The sequence below is a fragment of the Cuculus canorus genome, chromosome 20 (genome assembly GCF_017976375.1).
Source record: "Cuculus canorus isolate bCucCan1 chromosome 20, bCucCan1.pri, whole genome shotgun sequence".
NCBI classification, from domain to species: domain Eukaryota; kingdom Metazoa; phylum Chordata; class Aves; order Cuculiformes; family Cuculidae; genus Cuculus; species Cuculus canorus.
The window spans coordinates 2884684-2912651 of record NC_071420.1 but is presented as its reverse complement, the minus strand read 5'-3'; the positions used below and the strand labels follow the sequence as shown (position 1 = coordinate 2912651).

The window sequence follows — 27968 nt, the reverse complement described above, 5'->3', positions numbered from 1 at the left end:
CAATTGAAACCTTTTTCAAGAGATTAGCACTGCTTGTCTGTAAGCTCCCGTGAAATTTATGAGACTCCATTGAGGCTTGCGTTGACATCACCACGCTAGTGCTCAGCTGTTACCATGGGGGCATTTGAGCAATTGATAACTTAGCCTCAGGACTTATTTTCTTCAGATTCAATCATACAGTTACTTGAATCTTGTCAAGAACTTTATTTGCCGTTCCAGGTTTGTGTGCCAGAACTGGTGCTCCAGGGGGATTTTAGTGCCTCTGTACCTGGCCTGAACAAAAGCAAAAAGGTAAATGAAACCAGGAAAGGAAATAAAGAGACAAGTAACATAGAGTGTCTGCTGTGCTTTAACTGAAGCCTAGCAGAATTACAAGGTTACTGCTGCATCTACCACTGCATTAATTCATTAAAGATTTAAAATCTAAATTGGAATCTCTAGCAGGGTAAGATTTCTATATGGGCATTGTTAGCCCTATTCCAGACAGCATTAAAACCTAAAAGGAAACTATGGTATTTGCCCACTCATCAGGGGAAAAGTCCTTGAGCCTTTTTTTTTTCTATTTAATAGAGCGGGATTATTTCTGTGGGAGAACAGTGTGACATGGGGGAGGAACGTCAAGAGTTCCCAAAGCTCTCCCTACCACTAAGGAAAAGCTAATAGGCAGAAGGCTCAGAGTTACAACATAATCCTTAGGTCCCTGGCACCGTTTTATTTTATAAGCATCCAGTCTGTACCCCCAGAGGCTATTGCGAACTCTGAGCTTTTGTAGGCTGCAGCTTCACGGGGGCACCACCTTGTGGTCGTGGTAAAATTTGTGGGGAAAAGAGCCCATTTCTTAAATAAGACTTTTGAAATTACACAATCTTATTTAGTACATTGTAGTTACAGGCTCTTACATGCAAAATTATCAGCAGTTCTCCTCCCAAATATGTTTTAATAAATAAAAAAAACTCCAATTTTAAAAACTACTTTCTTCTCACTTACAGGAAGAAGAATGAGAGCTGTAGTTTTGCTTTAACCTATGGTTCACCCATAACAAATAACCACTACCTCTGATGTGCTATAGGGATGAGTTTTTCCAAGCGGTAGGTGACATTACTTGAAAACACAGTACAATGAAATGGCCAGAAAAGCACAAAATTAACAATAATCTCTAATATAACTTGAAGATGACATAAAAACGAAGAACCCCTTCATACCTTTTTTAAAAAAGACGATTTAAAACTTCCACTAGGGCACTATTGTATCTTGAATGATACCCAAATGGAGTTTGGATTAATAATTCTAATACTTGCATTTTTATCAATATTGAAGCATTAAGGTGAAGTGTTATCATGAAAATTTGAAATTGGAGGATCAGGAATGCCTTATACTCTGGTCAAGTACACATTTAATTTTTACCACACATCAGTTCGTGATAGTTTAGATGCTGGGAGTTTAGCCTGGGGAGAAATCCTGCTGTATAGACATTTTTTATGAAAAATACCTCAGTGCCAAAAATTATGTTCAAAGACTTAACTACAGCACGTAGCAAATGTATTGAAAAATAGCTATTTATTATATTATTAGTAATACCTGTATGAGTATATTCCTGTTCTTACTATTCTAACACACACGTTGCTTACAAGACTGAAAAAATAGCTACAGTCCAGTAATTTATATACTTCAGGAAGCTGATGGAAGGCTGTCCAGTGTTGCGTCCTTTCAGGAGAGCTCCATTTCAGACCACTTAAAAAAAAAATCAAAGGTTGGTGTAACTGGAGATAACCTGTTCCAGAGCTGTGAAGCTGTCCAGGAAATCCTCTTCTTCGATTCCGAATTTAGTGTATTGGTGAATATAGGCTCTGTGTGTTGAAGTCATAGTACGAAAATGGGTAAGACATTTAGAAAGAAGTGAAGAATCTGACACATGAAATCAGACTGCATACTTTTTGTGAAAACTTAAAGATTGGTTTCCACCCATAACCATGCTGGGTAGTTTCTACTGTGCTCTCTTGAACTCATTTTGTATTTCATATTTATCAATAAGTCATGACTTATTTCTAAGAGGTTTTATAACTTTGTGTATTAATAAGGAATCAAAATTGAAGCTAACAAAATTGGGCTACCTAGGAAATGGAAGAAGCGATTATTAAATGAGAAAAGTAATTTATAGATTTGAGAGTGTGCAGGGTAACTTGCTGCTCATCACTGGTGGTTTTGTAACAGGCGGTAAAACCAGGAGCACAGCACGTGGCAGCAGTTTTCCTCCTCTTGGCCTTTGTAATTGCAGAATCTCTGTGCTAGAAACATGTTTAGCAGTCATCTGCTGTGATGTGCAGTAACCTTGGCTTCATGATGATCAAAGAGGCATTTTTTTTCTAGATTTCTTAGTTCTAATGAAAAATCAAACTAATAGCATGTGAGCCTCGGTAAACACACAAATGTCCTGACTGCTTCTGAACTCAGCCAGGAACTTTTTCCCTGGGCTGTACAGTATACCTGTACACAATTTAGAAACTATATGATCAGTAAAAGAGCCTCTGTGTGTTATTTTTAGAATGGTCACGTTGGAATGCACTAAATTTGAGGAGCTTTAGTACTGAGAAAACAGTCAAACTGACAGCACTAGAATAGGTGGTCTCACTTACCCACAGAACATAAGCACTGTTCTGTGTTCCTCACCCTGCCAACATGTTTCAAGCATAAAAATGTTTCCACTCAAGTGTGGGAGCAGACTTCACGCTTATTCACTATGACTCTACTTTGCTGAAAAAGTGAATAGTATTTACAATGATTTTGCTACCACTGAAGATATTGCCAGTTATTAATGAATTATCAGCATAATTATTTCCACTTACTTTGAAGCAAACATATTCCAAGCTTTTCCTACAACATTGTCAAGAGGTTTCAGCAGGAACTGGCTATTGCTGACCAAAGAAGTAGACTTCTCATACTTGTTAAATGCTCTTGGAGTTTTCCATGCATTAAAAGCGTCCTGAGGATTTAGCCAGCATGTATATAATGAGGGATCTCGGAAACTTCCTGTAGCAGAAATAAGACAGTTGTTTTGACAAATGTAAAGCCACAAGCTGCCACATCTTGATCTCTGTAGTCCTGTGTGACCTAAGCAATACTTGGCAGATCAGTTCAGGCCTTGAAAAAAGTCTGCAGAGGGGTCAGCCTGTTTAAAGCAGAATGGTTTTAAACAAATTCATTAGATTACCTAGAAGCGTACTCTTGTATCGGCACTTCATCTGCAAGCCATGCTCATCACTCCAGAAGCAGCTAAATATATTTCAATATACCCAAGAATCCTATCATATATATGGACTTCAGCCTCTTCCTCCTTCCCTGAAGTGCTTCAGGAGAGAGAATTCTTGGTTGTAAAACACAACAGCCCTAAGGAATTAGACAACGTGGCCTTGGACGTTAAAATGTTTACAGAGAGAATACTGACCTTCAGAGTCAAACAGTGGTCTTTGTTTTTTTCCCTTTCATCAGGTTGCAAAGAAAACAGTGAGATGTGAAACCAGAATCGCTGAGGTACTGTGTTTTTCCTTCTTACCTAAGTCTACACTGTGCACGTCTTTTCCTCGCAGGATGACCAGGTTGGCAATGGAAGTATTGAAATGCAGTGGCTTGTTTGTGGAATGACTGGAGGGGACAGAGGAGCCTGGATGTGGTGGCCGTACTTGCCAATCAATACCTGTAAGATTTTTTTGGCAAAAAAAAAGATATCTAAGAAAGTTAACACTTCACGAAATATGGCTTCAGAGTCAGATGGTAACCAACGCTGCCCCAGGCTGATGACATTAGGGTCTGGAGTTTCTGCATGTTAGTTAAGCAGCAATTACACAATTCTTACAGAAAAACAGTGCTAATCCAGCAGTATTTGCCTGGTAGTCATGAGTCTCACCAGAGAAAATGGATACCTTTTTTCTATACTTAGCTATCTGCCAGCCCATTCTTTGCATAACTGGAAGCTATACTGAATTCCCCATGTAAGTTACATGGGAGCACTAAGCATGACTTTTATTAGTAGAAGGTGTAAAATGAAAAATCATAACAAAACTATCCAAGCAATGTTCCAAATGAATCAGGTAAATTAATTGCAGAGCCAAAGATTGCTGGTTTTGCCTATTTTCACAAATTATAATTAACAGAGATGTCTGGGAGCAAAACCAGGAGCAAGCTGGGAGCTGCTGTGGCAGCTGAGTGAATAGCTCAGGAGCAGCTGGCTATGCAGAGGCAAATTCCTGCTGTCTGAGGGCAGCAGCTCATTTCTGAACTGATGAAAGATAGTCAGTGAGCTCCACAGAAATTTTTTCATCTGTAAAAATATATGCTTAAAGAGTGATAGATACTGAAGATGAATTTTTTTTTAACCTTCCTCCATTTTAGCATTCGCAATGAGCATCTGCCTTAAATGTTTGATGAGTCCAGGCCAACTGAATGTGCTATAAGCGAGGGAGTTTTCAGGCATCTGCGGTATGTTACGAAGACCCAACATCTTGAATTCAGGATGCGGAACTAACGTCTCCATTAAGTCTCCTGAAAAAAGAAATCAACAGCTGCTCATGTTTGACAAAAATATTGCATAGACTAGCCAATATAGGAGAAGACGGTGAGGAATTTTACAGAGCTCTAGCAATTTAAAGTAAGAAACAAAGCAGGATATATAAAGGCTTAACTTGACAAATATATGGACACAAAATAATGCAAACTTGCAACATACTGCTGAGTTCTATATGGGCACAGTAGCAGCTCAAATTTTACAGTTTGGCCTTGTCTTGCTTTATAGTCTCGCTCAGCATCTCAAAGACCCTATACACTGCTAAAGAGGTTGGCAGACAGATGTGAGAGTTTAATTTTACAAGCAAAACTCTTGGCAATATGGGTAACTTTCTCCAGTCTCTTAAAGATACACCAGCCTGTTGCTACCAAGTTGTCTGCTAGCCTGTCTTCTGTCTGAGCTAAACACAAAACTTTCATTTTGTTTCAGTTTATACAAACTTCTAATGTGAAATGTAAAACTCTGTCCAAAATAACTGTCCTGCACAAATTTACTCTGCAATGTAAAAGGTGTCTGTAATCACTTGAAAAAAGAGTTTCATTCTTTGTTGAAGAATGAAACCAGAAGCTGGGAGATCTATTTTTGACTCCGTTATAAAATTGAGATTGAACTTCTGATTTAGTCTTTTGCTTCGCTTTTCCTATCCTAAAATTTGGGTTGTATCCAAATACTTGACTGAGTGAGGAGACTGGAGAACTTAAATTCACAAAATGAAATGATTACAAAAGGACGTGTAAGGACACATTAGGCAGCTAAATTATAGTGATGTACCTAGTGGGTTTCTGCTGTAGTGTAAGCCACATTCTGCTGTGTAAGTAGGCTGGAAAACACTCCCAAGCTGATGGGCAATGACTTGATTTACATCCCTGAAGGAGATCTGTTTAATATTCATGCGCTGAGCACAGATCTTGTGGATGACATCATTCTCATGAACAAGAAGGGCATCTGATGACTGGTACAGATGTGACAGAGTCAAAACAGAGTTGTAATTTTGAACAATGACCTGGAAACAAACAAACAATATACACAAATGAGAATCAAACAACTTCATCTCTTTCTAGTTTCTAACCCCCTGACTACTGTTATTTCCATAGTTATGATTTAGGAAATGATTCATTTTTTTTTTTTGCCAAAGTGTGGAATGAGCTCAGGAGCTGAGCTTTTTCATGGAAAGAGACTTGTGAAAAATCACCCTTCTTGGTTCATACAAACATGCTAGAGTAAAATCTGCCTAGGAATGGATTGTGATGCTGAGCTGCTATCGTAACAGAATTCTAGTTAGCTAACAGAGCTCCTCACAGAACTGCATTACACTTTAGCACTTATGTAATCAAGAATATATTTTTCTTGGTGAAAACGACATGAACCCAATATTAGGCAAACAATTAATTAGTTCCCTTACTTTCTGTCCCATTGAGCTTTTGAGAATTAAAACATCTTTCTCTCCTAGTTTATTTCAGTTGCAGATATTTTATGTTTAAGAGTAAACAATGAATATAAACTTGCAGAATACCTCTGGCAAGTACATTATTCACCTCACCAGTGCCATAGGGCCAGATAATATGGTTTAGTATAAATGAGCTTGGAAAAGCATCTCTTAAACACTGGGTCACAAATGCTCCCAGGCCAGATCCTGTACCACCGGCCATACTCATTATTGTGAAAAATCCACCGAGTCGGTCACATTTCTCTGCCTCTTTTTGCACCAGATTCATTATTACTTCTTTGTGTCTAGGCCCGTGAACAGAATAACTGTTGAATAAAAAACAAAACAGCGAGACATGGCAGGTTATATTAAAATAAAAGCAGTAAGGTGAAGCTAGTTCACAAAGTATACTTTTCTTAATATTACTTATGTAACCTGGCTTTAAGTCACCCATTCTATCTGCAGTAAACAATCCTCACCTGTGTCATTTTGCAAAACAACCGTTTAAAAACTCTGCTTATTGTTTCTTATTCTTAAATCAAATATATTCACTCTGTTCTGAAATGTTACATTTTCACCGTAAATACCAATTTCACTTTGCAAAAAGCAGTTTAGAAATTCTGCCACTATATATTTGCCACTATTCTAATTTATAAACAAATCAAGTTAACGGTACCTACTCTGCCTCACACAGCTGCAACAGTACCACTCCACGAGAGTCTAGACAGCTCATTAACCTCTGCAGTTCTCTTAGTGAAGCTGAAATAATTGTTCATACCCATTTGCCCAGTTGTTCCCAGACCCTTGCTTCTGACAGAAGTGCGACCGATCATCGTATTTCCAGAAGCCAGACCTGGCAGCTGTGGATAACGTTTGGCTGATTACTTTAGGTTCCATGTCAACCAGCACAGCTCGGGCAACAGGTACTGGATAGGAAGAAAAACAAAACTAAGAATGATGTGCCAGTATTAGAACTTGTTCATGTAAGATGGACAGGGTTGCACCACAGCCCAGACTGTATTCCTCCCACCCAGATAAGCCAAACTATTAACTGAATGGGACAGCACAGGCAGGTACAGAAAGGATGACTTGGCAATGTCCTGGATTTCTGGAAAGCCATCTATTGTTCTAAAGACAATTCTGAACTCTAGACCATTGATCTTTTAGGAAAGAAAGCAGAGTGTGCTTGTAACACTAAATTCGGACACTCTGGGCCCTCCTCCATCATATAATCTATCTACAGTAGAAACCACAGATGATTGGAAGGAAGGTTATTTATGTCCATAAGCTCAGTTTCCCACTGTGTTACTGGCAGACTTGCTCTGTGGCCTCACTTTGCTGGACTAATTTTGCCTCCATGCTTGTTAGCAGTGTTGTGAAGGCAGAGGGTTGTGACAATTCTTCAAGGCTGAAGGTAAAACTCATTCCTCAGCTGGAAGTAAAAGACTTTATTATTTCTGTACAAAGCTGGAAATCAGACACTCTCTGGGAAACAAACACCTGACTGCTGTACCTTCAGATTCCTCCCCACTGAAAAAACGATCCTTGCAAGCATCATGGTAGGATTCATTCTCCTTCTTGGAACACAACCCATGTGTGCCACGGACGTCACTGCAGATAGTGTTAAACACCTCATGACCAATCTGGTTACCACACTGACCGAGCTGGACTGTGACTATTGACATTCTTATCCACTCCTTATTTAAGCCTAAAAAAGAGAAGTATGGCTTCAGTAACTATGGCAAATAAAGAAGGGAAAAAAAGGTAGTGACAAGTAGATTTCTGATCCTTTTTGCAATTTTTGAGAACTTCTAGTGAGAAGGAAAAGGCTACGCTACAACCACTGGCTGTTTCTGGGGGAAAACAGGCTGTCAGCACTTCGTCCTGAATGTCAGAAGAATGCAGATAGCACTTTACAGAAAAAGTCTCTTTACTGTCGCTACACATTTGAACGGGGCTAAAATGAACCACACAGCAAGCAGAATCTCTGTTTTCTTACTTTTGCTTAGCAATACAGGATAGAAATAAATAACTCCAACAAAGTGAAAGGATTATTCTCTAAAAACGTAACAGACAAAATAAGAAAGTACGATATGCCTTGAACAATGTAAAGCCCATTCAGAAAACTAGCTGATTTCCAGTCCTGTACTGTGATGGGCCTGATGCCAAAATCTGCTGAGGTGACAAAAGGATTCCCTAGAGCATTCCCCTTGCTCCCAACACAGACAGAAAAGTTTTTGATTCAGTACCAGTATGTTTTGGCCTTTTCTTCCCCCCACTCAGCATTTTGCAGTAGTTCTGTTCTCTCACTTTTCTATTGTCCTTTCATAGAAACAAAGTTAGTTTTCTTAATCTCGCTTCGTTATTCTGGGCTGCTATTTCCCACTATCATCCCAGCTGTGCCCAAGCACTCCTGCAGCAGCATTCCTTGGATAATTGCCAGTGCCCTGTAACTCCATCCTGCTACATATTGCAGGCAGGTATGTGCTATTTTTCATCCCTGTGCTTGATTTCCACACTGCTGCCCACCTGCATCTCACAACCTCAGGTGTGTTACAGCAAGGCCAAGTTGTTCCTCACCACGGGAAGTAAATAAACCTGTAAATTACTGTACGGAAAGGCTGCTGTCCAACCCATCCATGTGGTACGAACCCTCCTATTCCTGCCACCCACCACAGGGAGACCCCTTGGGCTCTGCCATGCTAACAGGCCCTGCGGGGCAACCATGGTCATGGTGCTGCCAATACCAAAAATGCCAGCAAGTAAATACTCTAAGGCTCATTTTGGAGTTTTAGAAAGCAAGCGCCCTTTATGAGGCCTGGGCAACACGAGGAGCGAGCTCCATCGATCGTGTGTGAGACAAGAGCTGGGACAGAAAAGATTTCCTGCTTGCATGCGTATGTATAAATTCTCCCAAAAACGTTATGCATATTCTATTACATCCAAGGTCTAATTTTAACGCTATTATGAACTTCACAACAGCCAAATCTCTTGCTATTTCGGAGCTTTGGAGCCCGCTCTGCCTGACCTTGTATTTGAGACAGGGAGAGACTGCAGAGGCGATTGAGAGATCTGCTCAGCACGGGTCACACTGAGCACAAGCTGTTGCCATCTCCGAAGCATCAACAGTGTCTGGAAACACTGTTTGAAGGAAAACATGAGATCAGAGGGACAGTCTCTTTCAAACACTTAGATGAAACTTCACTCTACTTCAGCTTACATCAAATTATTCCACTTTTTGTACATGTAACTACTCCTTGCCCCAGTCTGGCTGCACACGGTTGAAGCAGATCGCTCCCCGTGTCGCCCAGGCCCGTTAACGGCTGCTCGCTTTCCAGAGCTCCAAACGAGCCCTACAGAGTTTACCTGCTGCCATTTTCGCTATCACCCCCGCCCCTCTCAGCCACCTCCCTCCGCCCCCGAGCCTTTTGCCCTGCCGGCCTTCCCGGGGTGCCCGGCCTCGCCTCAGGGCTGACCCCCACACCGCCAGCCCGAACCGCTCCGCGCCTTCAAACGGCCCCGCTCGGCGCACGCGCAGAGGAAACGGCGGGTGGGGCGGGGCGCGCGCTCACTGCGCATGCTCAGTCACAGCCCCGTGCGTGCATTGAGCTTTCTCCATGCCAGGAGCAGGGCGGGCACGCATGGCGCACTCTTAGCGCTAACAGCTGGGCGAGCACGCCCCGCGCATGCTCAGTCGCAGCCCCCGCGCTGGTATCGCGCACTCTCAGTGCCAGGAGTGGGGCGGGAGCTCAGTTGCAGCCTCACGCGTCTCCCGCACTCTCAGTGGTAGGACGGGGGCGCTCACCGCGCATGCTCATTCGCAGCCCCGCGCTCGTACCACGCACTCTCAGTGCCAGGAGCGGGGCGGGGCGCGCACTGCGCACGCTCCCCTACCGCCCCCCCGGCGCTGGCACTGCGCATGCTCGGTGCCAGGAGCGAGGCGTGCCGCGTGCGTGCCGCGCATGCTCCATGCGTCCCTCGCAGCTGCGCGGCGGGCGCAGGCGGGGCGGGGGCGCAGGCGCGGTGAGGCCGGGCACCCGGTGATGGCGGCCGTGGCGGAGTTGGGGGGTGCGGGCCCATGAGGCGGCCCAGGCCCCGCGCACCCAGCACAGCCGGGAAGGGGGAGGCGGCGCCGCGGCTCGCATCCGCGCCATGGCGGGCGTGTTCGACATCGACCTGGACCAGCCGGAGGAGGCGGGCTCGGACGAGGAGCTGGAGGAGGGGGTGAGGCGGCGGGGGCGCCCCGGGCCGCTGAGGGGACCGCGGGGCCGAGAGGGGAAGGAGGCCCCGTCCCGCAGGGCCCGGGGAGGCGCCGGGCCGGCAGCAGCCCGCTTTTCCGGGAAGGTTTCTCTCGCCCGAGCGGGGTTTTGTGGGTTGTTTTTTTTTTTTTCGCTTGTCACATGTTTGAACGTCAGTTTGAACGCTGATCGTTCTGGAACCGTATAAAGGCGTTGCTGTAGCGCCAAAATTAAAAGCAGAGCTTTAAAAGGCTGCGGTAGGCGCTTGTGCGGATCGGCGCGCATACCCATCCCCTGCATCCGTGATCGGTTCAGGTTATGAGCTGTAGTTTGTCGTTTTCATAGAACCGTAGAATGGTTTGGGTTGGAAGGGACCTCAAAGCCCATCCAGTTCCACCCCCTGCCATGGGCACAGACACCTCCCACTGGATCAGGGGCTCCAAGCCCCATCCAACTTGGCCTTGGACACCTCCAGGGAACGGGGAGCCACAGCTTCCCCGGGCAACCTGGGCCAGGGCTTCCCCACCCTTGTTGCGGATTCTATTAAGGCTTTGGGGGCAGTTTTACTACAAGATCTTTGTTTATATTTTCGTAGTGCTGTCTTTTCTATATTGTTTTGCATACTAAACGTTCCCTATTTCTTAAACTGCTACCACATTTTTCTGTTTTTATTTTTTTCTGTTTAAATACTAATCGCATTCTTGGAGTCTTTGAGATAACCAGATCTGCTAGATCACAGTTGGAACACCCACACTGCATATAAACTATAGAGACATTGTTTGACAGCTGAAGGCTGGAACACTTCTCAACCTGCAGGAAAAATCACCGTCTGTCACCTCAATAATCAATAAAGTACTTGGCTTTAATAGATGTTGCTTGCATCATGCTGTTAATGTTGCCAAGAACACATTCAAAGGGGGGTGGCAAGAAAGTAAAATTTGTTCTCTGTCATGTTCCAATAATTCAGTCCCAGGGAACAATTAAAAAATTCATTAGGTATTGTGCGTTTTAAAAAACGTGACTGAAATTTTTATGGTATAACTGTGGACATGAATGCAAGTTGGAAACCTGAGTTGGTCCTCAGGTGCCTTTTGGGAAACAGATAAAGGAGGGCAAAAGCCCACTTGAAATGGAAACAGAACTGAAAAGCCGGGATTATAAGAAAAGGAAAGAAAAAGAAGCGTCCAGAAAGTGTAAGGGGGAAAAATATTTCACTGAAAGTTATCTCTGCAGGCACTGCGTGTGTCTTGCAGGGGTCGGAAAGACCTTGCAGATAGAGCAGTTGAGATCATTAAACTGGAAGGGGGGGAGGTGTAAGTCTGGACTATCTTGTTTAATCTCAGCAGTGCTGGTCTCTGGTACCTCGTGAATGGTGTAAGAACAGACCAGCTGCAGTTTTGAGAAGGCACAGCCAGTCTAGAGAATCTGAAGAATTGTTGAAATGGAGAGTTTACTCACAAGCTCTATGGTTGTTTGTATTAATTATTATGGTGAATAAACCAGCCTTAATGTTTATGTTTTGTATTCAGTAAGTCTAGACTGAGGGACTGTGAGCCTTTCGGCTAGAATACCATTACATTTCTTGGTTTTGTGAAATGAGGAGAAACCCTGAAAGTAGTGGAATGGAGTCTGAAGTGAATTTTGTTGAAGTGAACAGATAATGAAAGCCATAGTTCACAGGGGCCAGAAAAGTGTGTGTAAACTGCCAGAACCATTGGGCAACTGGAGTTGCTGTTCCAGGAACGTGATGGGTGTTTATTCTCTCTGTTTGCTGAAGTTTTTTTTAATTTGTTTGTTGGCATCTAAGGGTAGGGTCAAGGGCAGCTTGACTGGGTTTTATTGTGAAACACATGTCAATGAGCTGGATTTCTCTTTAAAAATGTTACCAGGAGGACAGGAGCTAGCAACCCCCTGACCTGGAAACAAACTTGAACTTTTGGACTCCATAATTGCTTGTGGTGCCAGTAGGTGGAACCAGGAGTTAAATTCCCCTCTGGATCTCCCACCAAAATAAACCAGTCTCTGTAAACTTTAATGTCTAAATGGTTTGGAAGCTATTGAAAGTTTCTGATTGTCTGTGGTTAGTGTTTTCCCTTACATGATATTTTGAAACACACTCCTTGGTTTGGTCTGTTTTTTGCAGATCTCCATGTTTGTTTTCTTTCTGGTTCTCTGAATTTCACGTCACTCAGTGTACCAGTATTCAGACTGTGGATTCTAGGCTGTTTCTTACTAACTTGTGGTTGTTATTTTATGTACATGTTTTGAAAACTAAGAATGTTAGGGTATAGTGAAAGCTTGTTAGAAGCTTGCCCATTAAGTTCTATTTGTATTCATTCCAGCTGGCTGCTTGGTTTGCACTTCTCTTGTCATGTAGAGCCACAATTATAGGGAAGAATTATCTTGCATAAGGGATCAAGTTGCAAATATCTCTTCAAAATTGAACTACATTCTTTAATGGTGATTCATCCTGGTGTTCAAGTGCTCAAACCTACTTTGGTAATATCTGCATACATTAATTTATCTAAATTATTATTGGTCAGAAAAGGTATTTAACATCAGAGTAAAGCTGAGTTCTTTCCTTGCTGTTGAGATTTGATCATTACCGATATAGACTAATAAAGCCTCCTCAGCCGATTATTTATTTCTAGTGCATATCAATCCCAATTCATCTATTCACCCAATCTTTACATTGTTCTAATTTGCATAGTACTGCAATGGGGTTTTAAAATTTGTATGTAAGAGCAACTGTAAGGAAAAATGCAGCACCTGAACATTTTTCAGATCCACCTTAGGGGGTGTGAAATCGTTACCTCTAACATTTAAGTGATTGTAGCAATGCAGTCAGGTAAAAGAATGGGTCCCTGTGTCACTGTTTGAGATTGCATAACTCTTGCAAATCTTGCACAGAATTTAATTTCTTTCCTTTTGTTGATAATTTATTATTCCTGGCCTTTAGACTTGTTTAGTTATGTAATAGATGTTATAATAATATATAGAATTAATTTTTATATTTGTAGTTCAAGAAGTTATAAAACACATCAGTGCATTTATTTTTAATGCTGCTTTTTTGTTGTTTGTTGTAATTAATCTTCCTTCTACCCCTCCCCAGGGTCAATTAAGTGAGAGCATGGACCACGGAGGAGTTGGCCAATATGACCTGTAAGTTGCTGCTAGAAATGCTCTATATCATTCATGCCAACTGCATATAACTTCTAATTTTGTTACATTGTTAAGTTAAATAGAAAATTTTGTCATTGTTTAAATTAGAGTTGTTTCTAGTCATTTCACTATTTCTTCGCATTCAAATTTGTGAACTGTATCTCGAAATAAAATAATAAAAAAACCTCTGGTGAAACTTGCTGTTGTCTTTTAATCCTTGTTTCTCCTAATGTTATCTATTGTATCGAATAGTATCTGTACGATCAATGTAATGCTGTGTCTGCAGAACATTGTATGTTCTGTTCATTTTATCAAGGCTCCAGTTGCAGATTGGGGTAGCTGCATGAAGCAGATGAGAATCCAGGAATTGTGATTTGAAGTTCAGGAGGCAGCTACCTTTAGCATTACTTCATTTCTAGATTTCCAGATTGTTTGAGCGTACCATGTTGTGAGAAAAAAAAGCAGTGATAGTTGAAATGGTTGGGTTACATTTACTTTAGCAGGATCAATCTGTTAGGCTTTTGCAGAACCATAGCATAATTCAGAAGCATCAATAAGTCATGGATCATTCTTGTGGCTCAGGGTTGTAAGATTTTTTTTTTCATTGTAGCCTACTTCTGTTATAGAACTCTCACCATGACTGCTGGGGTTGCTGAACGTGATTTGAAACATAAACACATCTTGCTTTTAATTGAGGTCTGGTGGGATTATCTAAGTTAGTTTGAGGCTTTAATTGTGGTGTAATGCAGAGATTTACTATGTATAAAAATGAAGGGATCTGAAGGAAATCTTGATATTGTAAATTCCCCTGATTTGCAGGTAGTCGTTTCTGTGCAACTTGCAGCTTACTGCTTTGCACGCACCTGAATAAAATTTCTGATGCCAAGAATTCTCCAAATTTCTGAAGGAGTCATTTGGTTGTGTCAGACAAACCGTATGCTTTTACAGAAGTAATTGCTTGCTTACTTTCATTTGATGGCTTTTGAGTATCAGGTAGTCTTATATTCTCATTTCGGTTTTATCCAGCGGCATGGAACATTGTGAAAAATTTGAGATTTCAGAAACTAGTGTAAACAGAGGTCCGGAAAAGATCAGACCAGAGTGCTTTGAGTTACTGCGCGTACTTGGCAAAGGTGGCTATGGAAAGGTAAGGAACTCTTTTCTACAGAAGTAAATCCATTATGATGAAGGTGGTTAAAGCGCTTGCTTACTCCCTTTGGCAGGATCTAATCTTCCCATCCTGTTTTCTGAAAAGTTCATTCTATGAGAAGGCAGCCTCTGGGCTGCCTGTGTTGGTGTCGTGGGGCTGAGGTCACTGGCAGAACCTCAGCAGCCTGTGCTGGGAGAGAATGTCCCAAACTGGCTGTGGGTCAAATCGCTAGCTGTTCTTCTTCAGGCAGCCTTGTAGTTTGTAGGTGATCTCATCTCTCTTTTGCAAAACTATGTTTTTAATTTAAAACAGCTAATGCGGTCATAATATGTGATTGTTTTTGTATTGGTGCTATGTAGGTATTTCAAGTACGAAAAGTAACTGGAGCAAACACGGGGAAAATATTTGCCATGAAAGTCCTTAAAAAGGTAACCTGAATATTCACGTTTCACTACTGTCTGAATCTAAAAACTCCCTCCCTTTAGCTGTTAAAATGATCTAATTATATAATAGACCTAAAATTAAACTTATCAGTGATGTATACAGTTGTTATGCAGGTACACTTGGAATTCTAATTAGTCTTTAATTAAATTGTTCTGTCTGTATAGTTCTTGGCAGCTAATCTGGATATCTCAGGAGGTTCCTTTCAACCTAATTTACGTAATTTATTGTATGAAATAAATAAATTTCTGCAAGGTATCTGTCATGTTTTGTATATATTGTGACATTTTCTTTTATTATGTTGCAGAGTTATATGTAGTGTTGTGATTTAGTAAACTCAGAATGGAACTAAGTATAAAAGGCTGCCTCGTTTAGTGTGTTCTTGTGCTCACATATCTCTGCTTTTCATAGGCAATGATTGTAAGGAATGCAAAGGATACAGCTCATACAAAAGCAGAGCGGAATATACTGGAGGAAGTGAAACATCCCTTCATCGTAGACTTAATTTATGCCTTTCAGACTGGTGGAAAACTCTACCTCATCCTTGAGTATCTCAGTGGTCAGTACATGAAATTCGGTGACCTGCTTCTTGCTATCACATAACTGGGAATTTGGATTTCGTGTTCTGCTTTTAAAAAGCCAGCTGTTGGCACGGTGTCATAAAAATGTAAAATAGATTAACTTTAAGAATACATCGAATAACATAAATAAACCTTCTAATTCAATAAAATAAAGAGGAATGAAATATAAAATAATTTGTCATGACAGTACAGGAGAGGAAGATTTCTAATACCTTTTCTTCCATCAGGCTTGTAAATCCCATATGTTTTTATTTCATTTGGCATTTCATTAGTTGATAGAATTCTGAACCTAACCAAATAGTAAATTCTCCATTACTTTTTGTGAAACAACTTTCCATGGAGCAGTACAGAATACCCACTGCTTAGACTTTTGACTGACTAAAAATGGTAGAATACATTTCAATAGCATATAATCTTCTATTCCTCATGACAGGAGGAGAACTATTTATGCAGTTAGAGAGAGAAGGGATATTTATGGAAGACACAGCTTGGTAAGTGAAACTTATGTGGTAAATTAATAGGTTGGGGTTTTCCTTCCGAGTGCTTACATGGTGTATTCCGACTTGAAAAACTATAACTGCTCCTTCATTTGACAGTCTGGTAACAAGAGCAGTTAACTGGGTTTGGGGAAGACATGCGTTCCATACTTACCAGTTTGAAATTATCCTTTATTGATGAGGCTTCACACAACTGAATACAGTTGTATCTTTCCACCGTGCGTCCTGATAATGCCTCTGAAAAGCTCTGATGCTTTCTGGGGCTGTAATACTCCACAGAGAGTACCCTGGTGCTGCCTATTACCTCCTTGGCTTAAGTTTTCTTCTTTAACTTTGCCATCTAGATGTGCTAACGAGATAGAATCATGTTTTCACCACTAATTGGTAAATTCAGATTCCTCCAAATATATTCATGATAAGATTGCTGCTGAACAGGTAAACCTAATGCTAATGGCATATTTTGTAGTTCATCTTGGAGTCTATGCCTCTTGGCAAACCAACCTCAAAGGCATCATTGTTTCTCTCATTTCTTCTCCCATTCACTTGTAATTATACTTTCAAGGAACTGTTGCTATGTACATAATGGTCTTAGTGCTCAAGATGCCTTGCATGATTGAATATGCCTAATTTTGTGGTGTGTGTTTCCTTCCAGCTTTTACTTGGCAGAAATCTCAATGGCACTGGGGCACTTGCATCAAAAAGGAATCATCTATCGTGATCTGAAGCCAGAAAATATCATGCTTAATCATCAAGGTAGAAATATAGTAACAGTTCTGTTGCTAGTCATTTGAAAACAGTTCTTCACTGTTACATGAATTTCCTTAGAACCATGGAATATTCATTATGGCTCTTGGGGTAACAGAAGAGTTGCCAGAGCTAACTGCTAGCCCTTAAACGCAGCTTTCTCACATTTAATAGGGTCAGCAGGCTCCCAGGTTCCATGTGTACAGGCACAGGCATTTTTTGCATGGTTGTCTTACTATTTCTGCAGCTCTGGAATTTTTCTTTTCCTGGGTCACTGTGAAGTACATAAAGTTCTGTGTCTTCAGTGATGTTTTAGTCAACGGGCGTGACGGAAAACATTAGTTAGGAAAGGCAGTTTAGGTAGGAAGCCAAATCATCTGTAGCTGAAATGACTTTTCTGGCTGTTGACACTTTACCTGACAGCAGCAGCAATTCCTCAATGCATTGTTACATGACTGCATGACACAGAGTAGCCTGGCAATCTGGCCCATCGAATGTTTTAGTGTTATCATAAACAACTTCTGCACTTAGTCTGTCTTTGCACTGAATATTCCCGGGCACTTTACAATTTGTTGAAGGTTGTTCTCTGAACTTTGAAGCAAGCAGTAAAATTTGATTGCCTACTTTCATATCTGAATGATGCTCTACAGTCTTTGTTAAAATACATTTATCTGTATGTGAGTAAGTTTTGATAGTTTGTCTTGTTTCTCTTCAAGTGGCAACACTTACTTATGCAGTTATGAAGCAGAGGTTTTATCTATGATTACCTCATTCTGTTTGTAGCTGTGTTGCTCTGTCAGACTACTGAAGACCCTGGAAGTAGTTCAGAGTTGTTACATATCTATGTTAGAAGTTCCTGGTTTTTAATATTACTTATCCAAATGTTAGAATTCTGGCAAGTCTTAAATTTTATATATTTAATTTCAGGTCATGTTAAACTGACTGACTTCGGATTATGTAAAGAGTCTATTCACGATGGAACAGTCACACACACATTCTGTGGAACAATTGAATACATGTGAGCTGCACGATGAAATAGAAAAGTATTACTCTGGTCTGGGGGTAATGGCTAAATTTTGCCTTTTTTTAACTGATGGTTCATATGTTCAGTCACTTAGAGAAAGTTTACTTGATAAACATGGGTTTGTTTCAAAAGTAGTAGTCAGATATTATTAAGCTTGTTGAAATATACTTACTCGTTTTCAATTTTTCTGATTATAGGGCCCCTGAAATCTTGATGAGGAGTGGGCATAATCGTGCTGTGGACTGGTGGAGTTTGGGGGCATTAATGTATGACATGCTGACTGGAGCAGTAGGTGCACACTTATAATTGCATGTTTTTCTCTTTGTAGATGTTGTAGTTACCTGTATTCTAATTCAGATGCATGTATAAATACCTATATATTTGTATAGACTGCAAGTAAGAAATGTAACTAAAATACAGCCATGCTTATGTTGACTACAGGCATGAGCTGCTCTCCAAAACAGTTACTTGGAAATCCCACTTGCAGTAATTTCATATGCTTTATAAATTACTGAAGTAAGTCCTATGTACGCAAATAAAGAGATCTGAATGAGTCCTATTTTTCCTCCCATTACAATGGTGCTTTCTAGCCTCCTTTCACTGGGGAGAACAGAAAGAAAACAATTGACAAGATTCTCAAGTGTAAACTCAACTTGCCTCCCTACCTCACACAAGAAGCCAGAGATCTGCTTAAAAAGGTAGAATTTTAATGAATGTCAGTACTACACATGTACGTAGAAAATAGAAATATAACGATACAACTATGGCTATTCAATCCGTGCTTGGTTTACTACTTGTAAATCACTATTGGTTTTGTGTAGTATAGAAAGTGATTTGCCTTGAAAATACAATCATTTGCTAATGAATGTGGATTTGGTGATTTTTCTGTATTCGTTCTGCATGGTATTAATTCAAATGATGGTTCATGTCAGAACCAGTCTAGCCATTATGGCATAACTAATTTTTCTTTTTTGGGTTCTATTTCTCCTTAAGCTGCTAAAAAGAAATGCTGCCTCACGTCTAGGAGCTGGTCCTGGAGATGCTGGAGAAGTTCAGGTAACTTTCACTTAACTCAAGAATTCTTAAATTACCTCATTGAAAATAAAACAGCTTTGATGATGGTGCATTAGGGAAGCAGAGTTATGTCTGTCTTGAAGTGTAATGAGTAAAAAGGCAGCCACACATGGCAACTGATCAAACTTTGAGTGCTGTAAAGCTTAACAAAAGGAGCTGTCTACCTATGTGGTAATTTGAGATTTTGGAAATAATATTTATTCTTTAGCTCTGTCTCCCAGTAGATCTTTTCTGCTGTTTGCACCATGCGGATTGTACAGTCAGCCATGTAAGAGCGATGATAATCTAGCACTCTGATGAAAAACCTGCCAGCCCTTGCATTTAGTGCAGCTCTTTCAAGGGAAAAGTGTTCAGTGTTGCATAGTTCAAAGTTAAGGCAGAGACTTAGTTCCTATTGCTTCCAGCTTGCCCTTTTTTTGTGGCAAGATTAACAGTGTACTAGAGACCTTATTTCACAGTTTGATAACTTGTTATTAATACAGTGCCTTGACATTATTTTTAGATATCTAACTTTTAAAGCTGAAAAACATAGATGTATTTTTCACATAAACTGTTTTTTTCTCATACTTCCAAGGAAAACATGATGGGGCATATGTTATCTATGACTTGGAGGAATGGTATGGGTTTTCAGCTCTTCGAGCTGCTCTGGTGTAGCACTGCAGAACAGATTGTGCTAAACTCATATGTGATTTTGGAAAGATAGACACCACAGAGAGGGTCTGAAAAGGACACGCTATTCCATCCTAAACTTATGTGATTTATACCCTGAAGGTGGATTGTGACTCTGCTATTGCTAACTCTTGTAGGCTCACCCATTCTTCAGACATATTAACTGGGATGAGCTGTTGGCACGAAAGGTGGAACCTCCTTTTAAACCCTTATTGGTATGTACTCAGAATGCTGTGAGCTGTTCCTTGTATGCCTTTAGGAAAGGTCTTAAAAATGTCCAGTGTAAAACTTAAAAACGTTCACTCTTACAAACTGGAGTGGCATTGATTTCTAGTACTTTAAATAGCTAAATGTCTCAACTCAGGTTACTGGTTCTCAGATTCACTCTTGTCAAATTAAAAAGAGAAACTACCTGATGAAGATTTTTTTGCTAAGAACTGATGCTATATCAACATTTAAAAAACCTTTATTTTACGTCTCCACACAGTATAAAATATTGGCTGTTCTGTCTTGTTACTCTGTGGTGATGGTACTTGTCCATCACTGAAATAAGATCTTATTTTTGTTATGTGAGAAGGTGGCAAAAATCAGTTAAAAGCTAATTTATTCTTCTGTTCAGTCTCCCGGAGGAAGACAATTCTGCTTCAGTTTTAATTCCTCCTGTTTCTAATGTGTAGGTTAGACAGACATGCAAGTGCACTTATCTCTGAATTTCTGCTCATAAACATTATACAGTAAGCCAGTACTTAATCGAAACTAAGATGATGAATAGTAGCTATGCTGAAGTAAATTAAGTCACCTAATTAAGCATTTTGTATGTTTGCTTATTAATATTTACAATGTGTCTTGTGCCTTATAGGCAGTAATTAAAGTTTACCTCAAACCAGCGATGTGATGAATAAGCCTCTATTATCCTATCTTGTATTTTGATGGTGTGGAGTCCTTTTTAGCTGTTTAGTTAGTTCCCAACTACTAAAATCTCTTTTAACTGACTTGGGCATCGCTAGTGTGCAGCCTTCTACAGCCTGGGGACTCGGACCTTTATTCCTCCCTCACCACTTTGAATGAAATTCAGAATGACACAAGACTGATCTTTCCAAACTAATTACCTTAAGATAGTTTGGGTTTTTTCTGTTATTCTCAAATTTTATGAAAGCTAGTTGTACAAACGAGGTGGTTTTGAAAATGTGCTTCCATGGCTGCGTGAAGGCTTGCACGAATGGATACAAATAGCATTTTCAGTTACATTTAGGAATTGGAGAAGTGATCTTGGAATTATGTCTGTTGTTCTTTGACTGAATTACACAATATTCTTCATAGTCATTTATTCCCAAGATGTCATCTGTCCCTCAAAGTATAAATACCCCTGTATCTGAAAAATGGGATGAAATTATCTGGAGAGGCTTCCAAAAACCAGTAGGTGCAACTGTTGTATACTGGTTGTGACAAAACTAAACGTGCAAGAGACTGACATTGTATTTCTAAATAATTTGAGTAATATGAGATTTTTTTTAAAGGCATCTTTTTAATTTGTGTTCCTTTTTGATCCATAATTTTTGCCCCTCCCCCTTGCCTTTATTTCTCAGTGTCAGTGCCCATAGTGACCTCCCACTGGCAGCGGCAGGATTCCGAACCACTCCAGGGTTTTACTACAGCAGAGCTCTGCCAAAATACTATGGAATGAACTCCATCCAGAGGCTACACTGATCACCGCTAAGCCATTTGGTTGATATCTGTAATATAAACCCTTAATCATTTTGTTTTTGCAAAGCAATCTGAAGAGGATGTGAGCCAGTTTGACTCAAAGTTTACACGTCAGACACCTGTTGATAGCCCAGATGACTCTACTCTCAGTGAAAGTGCCAACCAGGTCTTTCTGGTAAGTGAGCACAGGCGACGCGTGTAACCGCGGGGAGGTGTGGTGTGTTATTTGGGAGCAGAAGGGCATTTCAGGTAAATTAATGCTACTGGCCACTCTATATCTGAAGCAAACTGTCCTAATTTTAAACACATTCTGCAACAGGTTTGAAATGTTTAAGGGCTTTGAAAATACTTGGTTTGATTATTGCTGATGTTTTCTTTGCATAGATAAAACAGCCAACAGACATGGCTTATTTTCTGAAATGTCAGCATTCTAATTCATAGCTGGATTATGAACACTGGGCATGTGATTGCTTTCATAGCCATGCAGAGAGAACAATGTCCATTTGATAGATCAAAATTAACTAAATTGAGCATGCCTGTGGGAATCTGTGATCTGACTAGAAGTGTCTAGGGTGTGCAGGAACTCCCTGAAGTCTGTTTGCTTCAGGAAGGGAGTAGAAGTTCATGTGTCTACATTAACTCTCCTTTTTATAGTTTTCATTTACTATTTCTTGGCAATCATAACTGCACAAATAATAAAAAAGTGAGTCTTGCCCGTATGTTACAGTGCATCCATTCCTGTTTTGCAGGGTTTCACGTATGTGGCTCCATCTGTACTTGAAAGTGTAAAAGAGAAATTTTCTTTTGAACCAAAAATCCGATCACCTCGCAGATTCATAGGTAGCCCTAGGACACCAGTCAGGTATCTGTCTTTTTTTTTTTTTTTCCTTCCCTTTTTTTGTAAGACATTTGTTGACAAATATTTGAAATAAGTCTGCACTAGAAATAAAATGACGCAGCCTTTCTTCTCACAAAGCCCATAACTTCCATTAGAATTGCAGTATTGATCCTAATTTACAAACTGCTTTATCAGAGACCAGTTTATGGTGTTTGGCAGCACAAGCAGTGCTAACTTGCTTGCTGTTCAGCGCTGGTACAGCCTCAGTGCTTGGTACCTTTGGTACACCATTCCTGTAAAGCTGTTCCAGAACATCCTCTGTGCTTATGTGCCTCTAGAGAATGATGTTAGTACAGAAAATTCCTTCTGCAGTCATCTAGAAATAGATCCTGACTACTCATATGAGAGAATTTTACAAGAGACTGTGGTAGAAGCTAGACGTGGAAACTCTCTCAGACTTCTGGAAGTGGAAGGAAGAATTGTAAATGCTTCTTGCTAGGCATTTGAGCTCAGCTTCCTGCAGAGTAAAGGACAGACCTTGGTGCTGTGTATACCTTCACCTCTGATTTTTATATTTCTTGTTTTAAAGCCCTGTAAAGTTTTCCCCTGGGGAATTCTGGGGAAGAGGTGCTTCTGCCAGCGCATCAAATACTCAGACACCTGTGGAATATCCAATGGAGACAAGTGGAATAGAACAAATGGATGTGACAGTCTGCGGAGAGGCCTCAGCACCACTTCCAATCCGGCAACCAAACTCTGGGCCATATAAAAAACAAGCTTTTCCCATGATTTCCAAACGACCAGAGCACTTGCGCATGAATCTATGACGACACAATTTTTTTTAAGCCTTTGAAGGTGGAAAACAAAGAACGGACCTAAGCCCCCTTGAAGTTGAAATACGAGGGCTTGTATGGTTTACTTTTAAAAAGTGACAGTATCAAAGAGTCAGTCATTGCACAGAGCGACTTGGAAAGCAAAGACAAATGGATTTTTTTCTGTCAATCAATGGTGCATAAAAAACTTTAGCAAATGGTATTGCAGAACTCTAGGCACATCATCTAACTGATTCACAGTGGCATCTTCTCACCTTATCAAGGATTTTTCAGCTTGATAGCTTGAAACTGACAGTATTAAGGGTCAGGATGTTGCTTCAGAATCACCGATCTAGTTGTGAATGTGTCAAGGAGCGTTAGCCCTTTCACTAGGCAAAGTATGAAATGCCTATATGCTTGCGTCTGAGGAATAATTAGCATGCAAGCTTGGTTAAGCTGTTTCCTACAATGGGGTGGAATCAAAGATGAAAGATAAAATTGGTATTTCACATTCAAAACATAGTGAGTTTTTTATATATATAAAAATATATATTTTTCAAATAGATTTTTTGATTCAGCTCATTATGGAAGTAACCCAAAATTAAAATTGCAAAATAATTGGTTGCTGTGAAGAAAGTAAAGGCTCTAGTTCTGATTCTTCTCCTCATGAAACAAGAAATGAATAAGCGAATCACTCAGTTACCAGCTTGGCAATGTGGGGTGGGAGAGAACCGTTTCAGTTGCTTACCCAACTGAAATACCTGTTCCTGCAAAGACAAGTGCATCTAATAAAACAGCAGTCCTGCTATGTTCTAGGCTTAACTGGAAGCCATGGGCTCACACACGTCCTGCTTATTTCATCCTTGTCCTCAGCAGACATTTCACGGGGAAGCATCACTTTTGTCTACGCTAGACACTTAGATGAAGACAGCTGAATACGTTCAGATTCTTACCCATATAAAAGATCAGGAAAAAGTTCATCGGAGTACAAGGTCAGTAGAAACATCTAGGAAATGCCACAGGAGAGATGTACAAATTCTACATGGCATAAGGGAAGAAACCTTTTTGTAACTCTTGGGTAAGAATTTGAGGCTATTTTTTTTTTTTTAATAAAAGTTTGCTTATGGGAGTTCCCTGTCATTACACACTTCTAAATTTATCAACATTTTTTCTATGCTGGGGCAATAAATTTGCTGATTGTATGGGAAAAGCATCAAATGGCCTTTCAGTGAATGTCTTCCACAGTGGGTCAGAACTTCAGCAACTTAATTTAGGAAACATGTTCCAAGGACACTATTTATGTTTCTGAAATTGTCACAATCTGTACAACTGACTTACAGGTACAAAGAATAAAATAAAGGTAACTTTACCTTACTTAAATACTTCCTGCCTTAAAGAAAGCATTTCCATGAACATAGCTGGTGAAAGGGTTAATATCTGCAGAGCTTTACACTAGGTAGAGTGTGTATGGTGTGTGTGTGTGTATGTGATCATGCAGCTGCATACAAGTCCTGTCACTTTTTGCCTGCCACACATTGCATTATCTTTAGTTAAACTGTGCAAAGTCTACTTCTAGTGTTTCACAACAGTAGGGATATTTTATAGATTCTGCTTACTCTGTGTATACTGAATCTTTTTGAGCCATAGGATCCAAGCCATAAAACTCTTAAGCATGTGGAATTCAATCAGAGTGCTGTTTGCTAAAATTCGCAAGTTGGAAGGATTGAGTGATATTGTTGATTCTCGCAAAGAACCAACAAAACAAGACGGTTATGACTGAGAAAAAAATAGATTTTTTTTTCTTCCTGATAAGCCTTTTGTTGGAAAATTTCTTTTTTTTTTTTAATTTTATAAGGAAAAGCAAGTTCCCTTATAGTGACATAAATGGTACTGGAAGATTACCAAACAAGAAACGGCAATAGGGCCACTGGTGACATGAAACTGAAATCAAAGTGCTCATGCGTGTTTGTACTATGCGTATTTGCAAATGCGCAACACTTCAAGCAGTGCCTCTCTGTGCCACTTGTTAACAGAGGTTTTCTAACATGTTTACTGAGTATAAAGGAACTTAGTTTAAAAAATTATATACAAATCTCTTGGTCCTATACAGCTAACAGTTGCTTTTTGGTTGGCTGGATAGAATCGTCCAGATAGATAGAATTGGTTTAATATGGCTGGCAAGAATGGCAAGAGTTGTTTGTCTGAGTTCACTGATTTAATTACAGATACAATTTATCGGTTTTAAAATTAAACTTCATCTACTGTCAATGTCTCATCCCATAGATTATAAGTTTAACTCCCTACTAGAACTGTGAAACTTCTGGAGTGTGACTCAGACAGCAAGCACACACTATGCAATATGGTTTATCCTGTATTTATTTGTAAAAATATCAGACATAGATCCTCTATATATATATAATAGTGTCAAAATTACTAGTTGTGAACTAAGGGGAGTGGAGTTCTAGCTCCTGTCTGGCTATTGCAGATAAGTGCAGAATGCATTGAATATTGGAGAGCTTAACAAGTGCTTTCTTTTGTTCATTTAAAAATGTCTTAAATTTTTCATTAGAGTATAGAATCTTATTTTTTTTATTTTGTACAAGCTGCGCTTTTTTAATTATAATCACTGAAAAATTCACTATAATTTGATTTTATAGGATTTTTGTAGCATTACAAAAATATAGTAAAACTGAGGTTAATACCTGTTGTGGCTAACCATATAAAAGTATTAAATCTTAAACTTGAACAAAAGTCATATTTTTTTTTACTAGATGTTAAATAGGGGAATATCTTGTTCTGCAGGTCATTATCACAAAAAGTTTAGAGGTCAGCTGTGTTACCAGCAGTTTTTCTTTTCCCATTTAATGCAGAAACAATTCTGGTATAAGATATTCTGAATTTCATCATTTTTCTCTGTGGGAGTGATGCATACATTTGATGCCATTCGTGTACTAAATTGTAATTTTGGGAATGCTGGAACAATTCCTACCAAGACTGTCTTAATTGTGCCATCCTGACATTTGAATGTCATTCTGGTATTAGCTCATAATAAAAGATAAAAAGAAATGAGTCAGTTGTTCTTTTGACTACCCCTTTTTTTTCTGTCTTGCTATCTGAAAGCTGAACTGCTGGAGAACATGAGTCCACTCTGACTGTACAGGAGATGTTTACTTTGGTCTGTTCTCGTTAATATTCACTCCCAGCCTGCTTTCGCTGTTAATCACAAAGTGCATCCAGCACTGAGGGAGACAACTGTGTTCTGAAGGCGGATGCTTGAGTTGTGGTTGGTTGGGTTTTTACTACAGCAGGATAGTTGCTGTTTCATTTTCCCAGTTTAGAGGGAAATCCTTTACCCTGAGGGGTAAAGTAGGAGGAGAAGCCACTAAGAACAAGGCAAACTACTTAAATATTTTTCCTGCAGACCCCTGATGATGCAGATCCTCCGTAGGAGCTTCTACAGATCGTTCTCCTCTAGATTAACTCTGCTTTGTAGCTGTCTTCAAGAAACAAACTTGAGCTGCCTTAGGAGAAAGAAAGGTAATCCCTATTCTGTTTTTCATCTTTCACAGTTATGGGGAACTAAATATACTCGGGCGCTGGATAAGATGGATGTGAATAGCAATTAAATGCAAATTTCAACATATGCTAATCCAAGTGACCTATTTTTTTTTTTTTTTAGGAAGTAGGTAGGCCCTAAGCGTAATTATGGATCTAAATCATTGTCTTCGTGACAGCTTTGAAGGGAATGGGAGGGAGGAGGAATTCTGCTTAGAACTTAAAGGCCCTGTCAGTCTGTCTTATCACCTTCACCTAGGTTCTTGGGCTCTTAAGAGTGGCATCCTCCTCTCTGTTCTGTCTCCTGCAGAGTCAGACATGAGTGTCAGTTTGTCTGTGTGCGTGGAAAGCAGGGAAGCTACCCTGGCCTGAGTGCACGTGATAAGGAAGAGTTGCATCTTAAAAGCGTGATGCTGACGAGCGGATCAGAGAGGATGTCATTTATGGATGTAAGTTACTTCTTTTCCTCTCTGTAACTAATTACTTGTTTCATTTATGAAGTGTAAATCTAAACTGGCTGATCAAAATATGTTTTTTTGTTTTTTTTAATAAACTGATAATATTTACTGCGTTTGGATAATTTTCACTCTATCTTAAAGGAAAAAAATACCAAAGATAAAAGACAAATTGTCCCCTGGTCCTGTCTCTGACCAGTATCTGCCTTTATTCCAGTAAGGTAGTGTTACTACCATGTAGTAGACAAAGACCAAAAGATGAGCAGCAGTCCAAGGGTGACTTAAAGCACTGACACCATCTTTTGTTGTGCTTCGTGAAAGTCTTGCTGAGCTTTGCAGGCCCAATGCTGCTGTTGAGGTCTTGTGCTGATTTTTTTTTCTTAACCAAAAGTGTAATACTTCTAAATCAATTCCATATTTTTTTAGTAATAATGCTGGCCTTGCACACAGCCCTTGATGCCTTAATTCTTCAGGGTACAGTATCTCTCTCAGATATTGAATTACTTCTTGGGGTAAGTAGTTTATAAATACTTTTGTTCTACAGCAAATGAGAATTTAGTTCAGGTTAATTTATTTCAGATTTCCCTGCATACTTTGAATGCATATGTGTAAACAGCGTGTTTCTTGATCCTTAACTACCTTCCTAGTTCATGTTAGTTCTGCCGGGCCAAGCAGTCAGTCCTGATGGACGCCTTCAGCTTTGCACTGTCACAGCTGTGCTTCTGCCAGATCACGAGCGTGGGCCAGCACCAGCAACAGCCTCGCTGCCAGCTTTTCCTCACAGCATCCATAAAAAAACTAGTGTGTTGTCCTTTCGCATGATGTGAGAACACAGTGCCAGGACCGAGTAACTTATGTGACAGAGCAGCAAGCTTCCTTCTCACCACTTCCTGCTGTATCAGTAACGAGGCTGCTATTTACTCATCTGGGGGATAAGGCAGTAAGAAAACATACTTGTTTCAGTGGCTCTGCTTTCAGGACAACTGTTTGGATTGAACAGCTGGTGCATCTCACAATTTGTATCTTCCTAGTTAATATTC

At 40.1% G+C, this 27968-nt stretch overlaps 2 protein-coding genes across 9 annotated transcripts; one reads left to right on the top strand and one right to left on the bottom strand.

Moving 5' to 3' along the window:
* The first annotated feature begins 22 nt into the window (after positions 1–22).
* Positions 23–25987, top strand: RPS6KB1 (ribosomal protein S6 kinase B1). 2 transcript variants are annotated; one of them, XM_054084930.1, is made up of 17 exons: positions 23–291; positions 990–1088; positions 3487–3528; positions 13335–13384; positions 14411–14531; positions 14894–14962; positions 15387–15534; positions 15990–16047; positions 16706–16806; positions 17725–17815; positions 18019–18109; positions 18412–18519; positions 18815–18877; positions 19702–19779; positions 21336–21443; positions 22018–22130; positions 22696–25987. In XM_054084930.1, exons 2-17 carry the CDS (start codon positions 1059–1061, stop codon positions 22931–22933), a joined length of 1509 nt encoding a protein of 502 aa, XP_053940905.1. In that variant the 5' UTR covers positions 23–291; positions 990–1058; the 3' UTR covers positions 22934–25987. The 2 variants fall into 2 exon arrangements, with proteins under 2 accessions (XP_053940905.1, XP_053940904.1); XM_054084929.1 differs by lacking the exons at positions 23–291; positions 990–1088; positions 3487–3528 and adding an exon at positions 9987–10208.
* Positions 1096–9549, bottom strand: TUBD1 (tubulin delta 1). 7 transcript variants are annotated; one of them, XM_054084934.1, is made up of 10 exons: positions 9461–9481; positions 9013–9125; positions 7498–7692; positions 6763–6910; positions 6094–6310; positions 5330–5561; positions 4372–4536; positions 3551–3691; positions 2844–3027; positions 1096–1847 (listed from the first exon to the last, which is right to left on the bottom strand). In XM_054084934.1, the coding sequence occupies exons 3-10, from the start codon at positions 7667–7669 to the stop codon at positions 1745–1747; spliced, it is 1362 nt and encodes a 453-aa protein (XP_053940909.1). In that variant the 5' UTR covers positions 7670–7692; positions 9013–9125; positions 9461–9481; the 3' UTR covers positions 1096–1744. The 7 variants fall into 7 exon arrangements, 6 of the variants coding, with proteins under 6 accessions (XP_053940909.1, XP_053940907.1, XP_053940906.1 ...); XR_008453109.1 differs by lacking the exon at positions 9013–9125 and adding an exon at positions 2634–2751 and having other exon boundaries at positions 1756–1847; positions 9461–9549; XM_054084932.1 differs by lacking the exon at positions 9013–9125 and having other exon boundaries at positions 1096–2751; positions 9461–9549.
* Positions 25988–27968: the final 1981 nt, after the last annotated feature.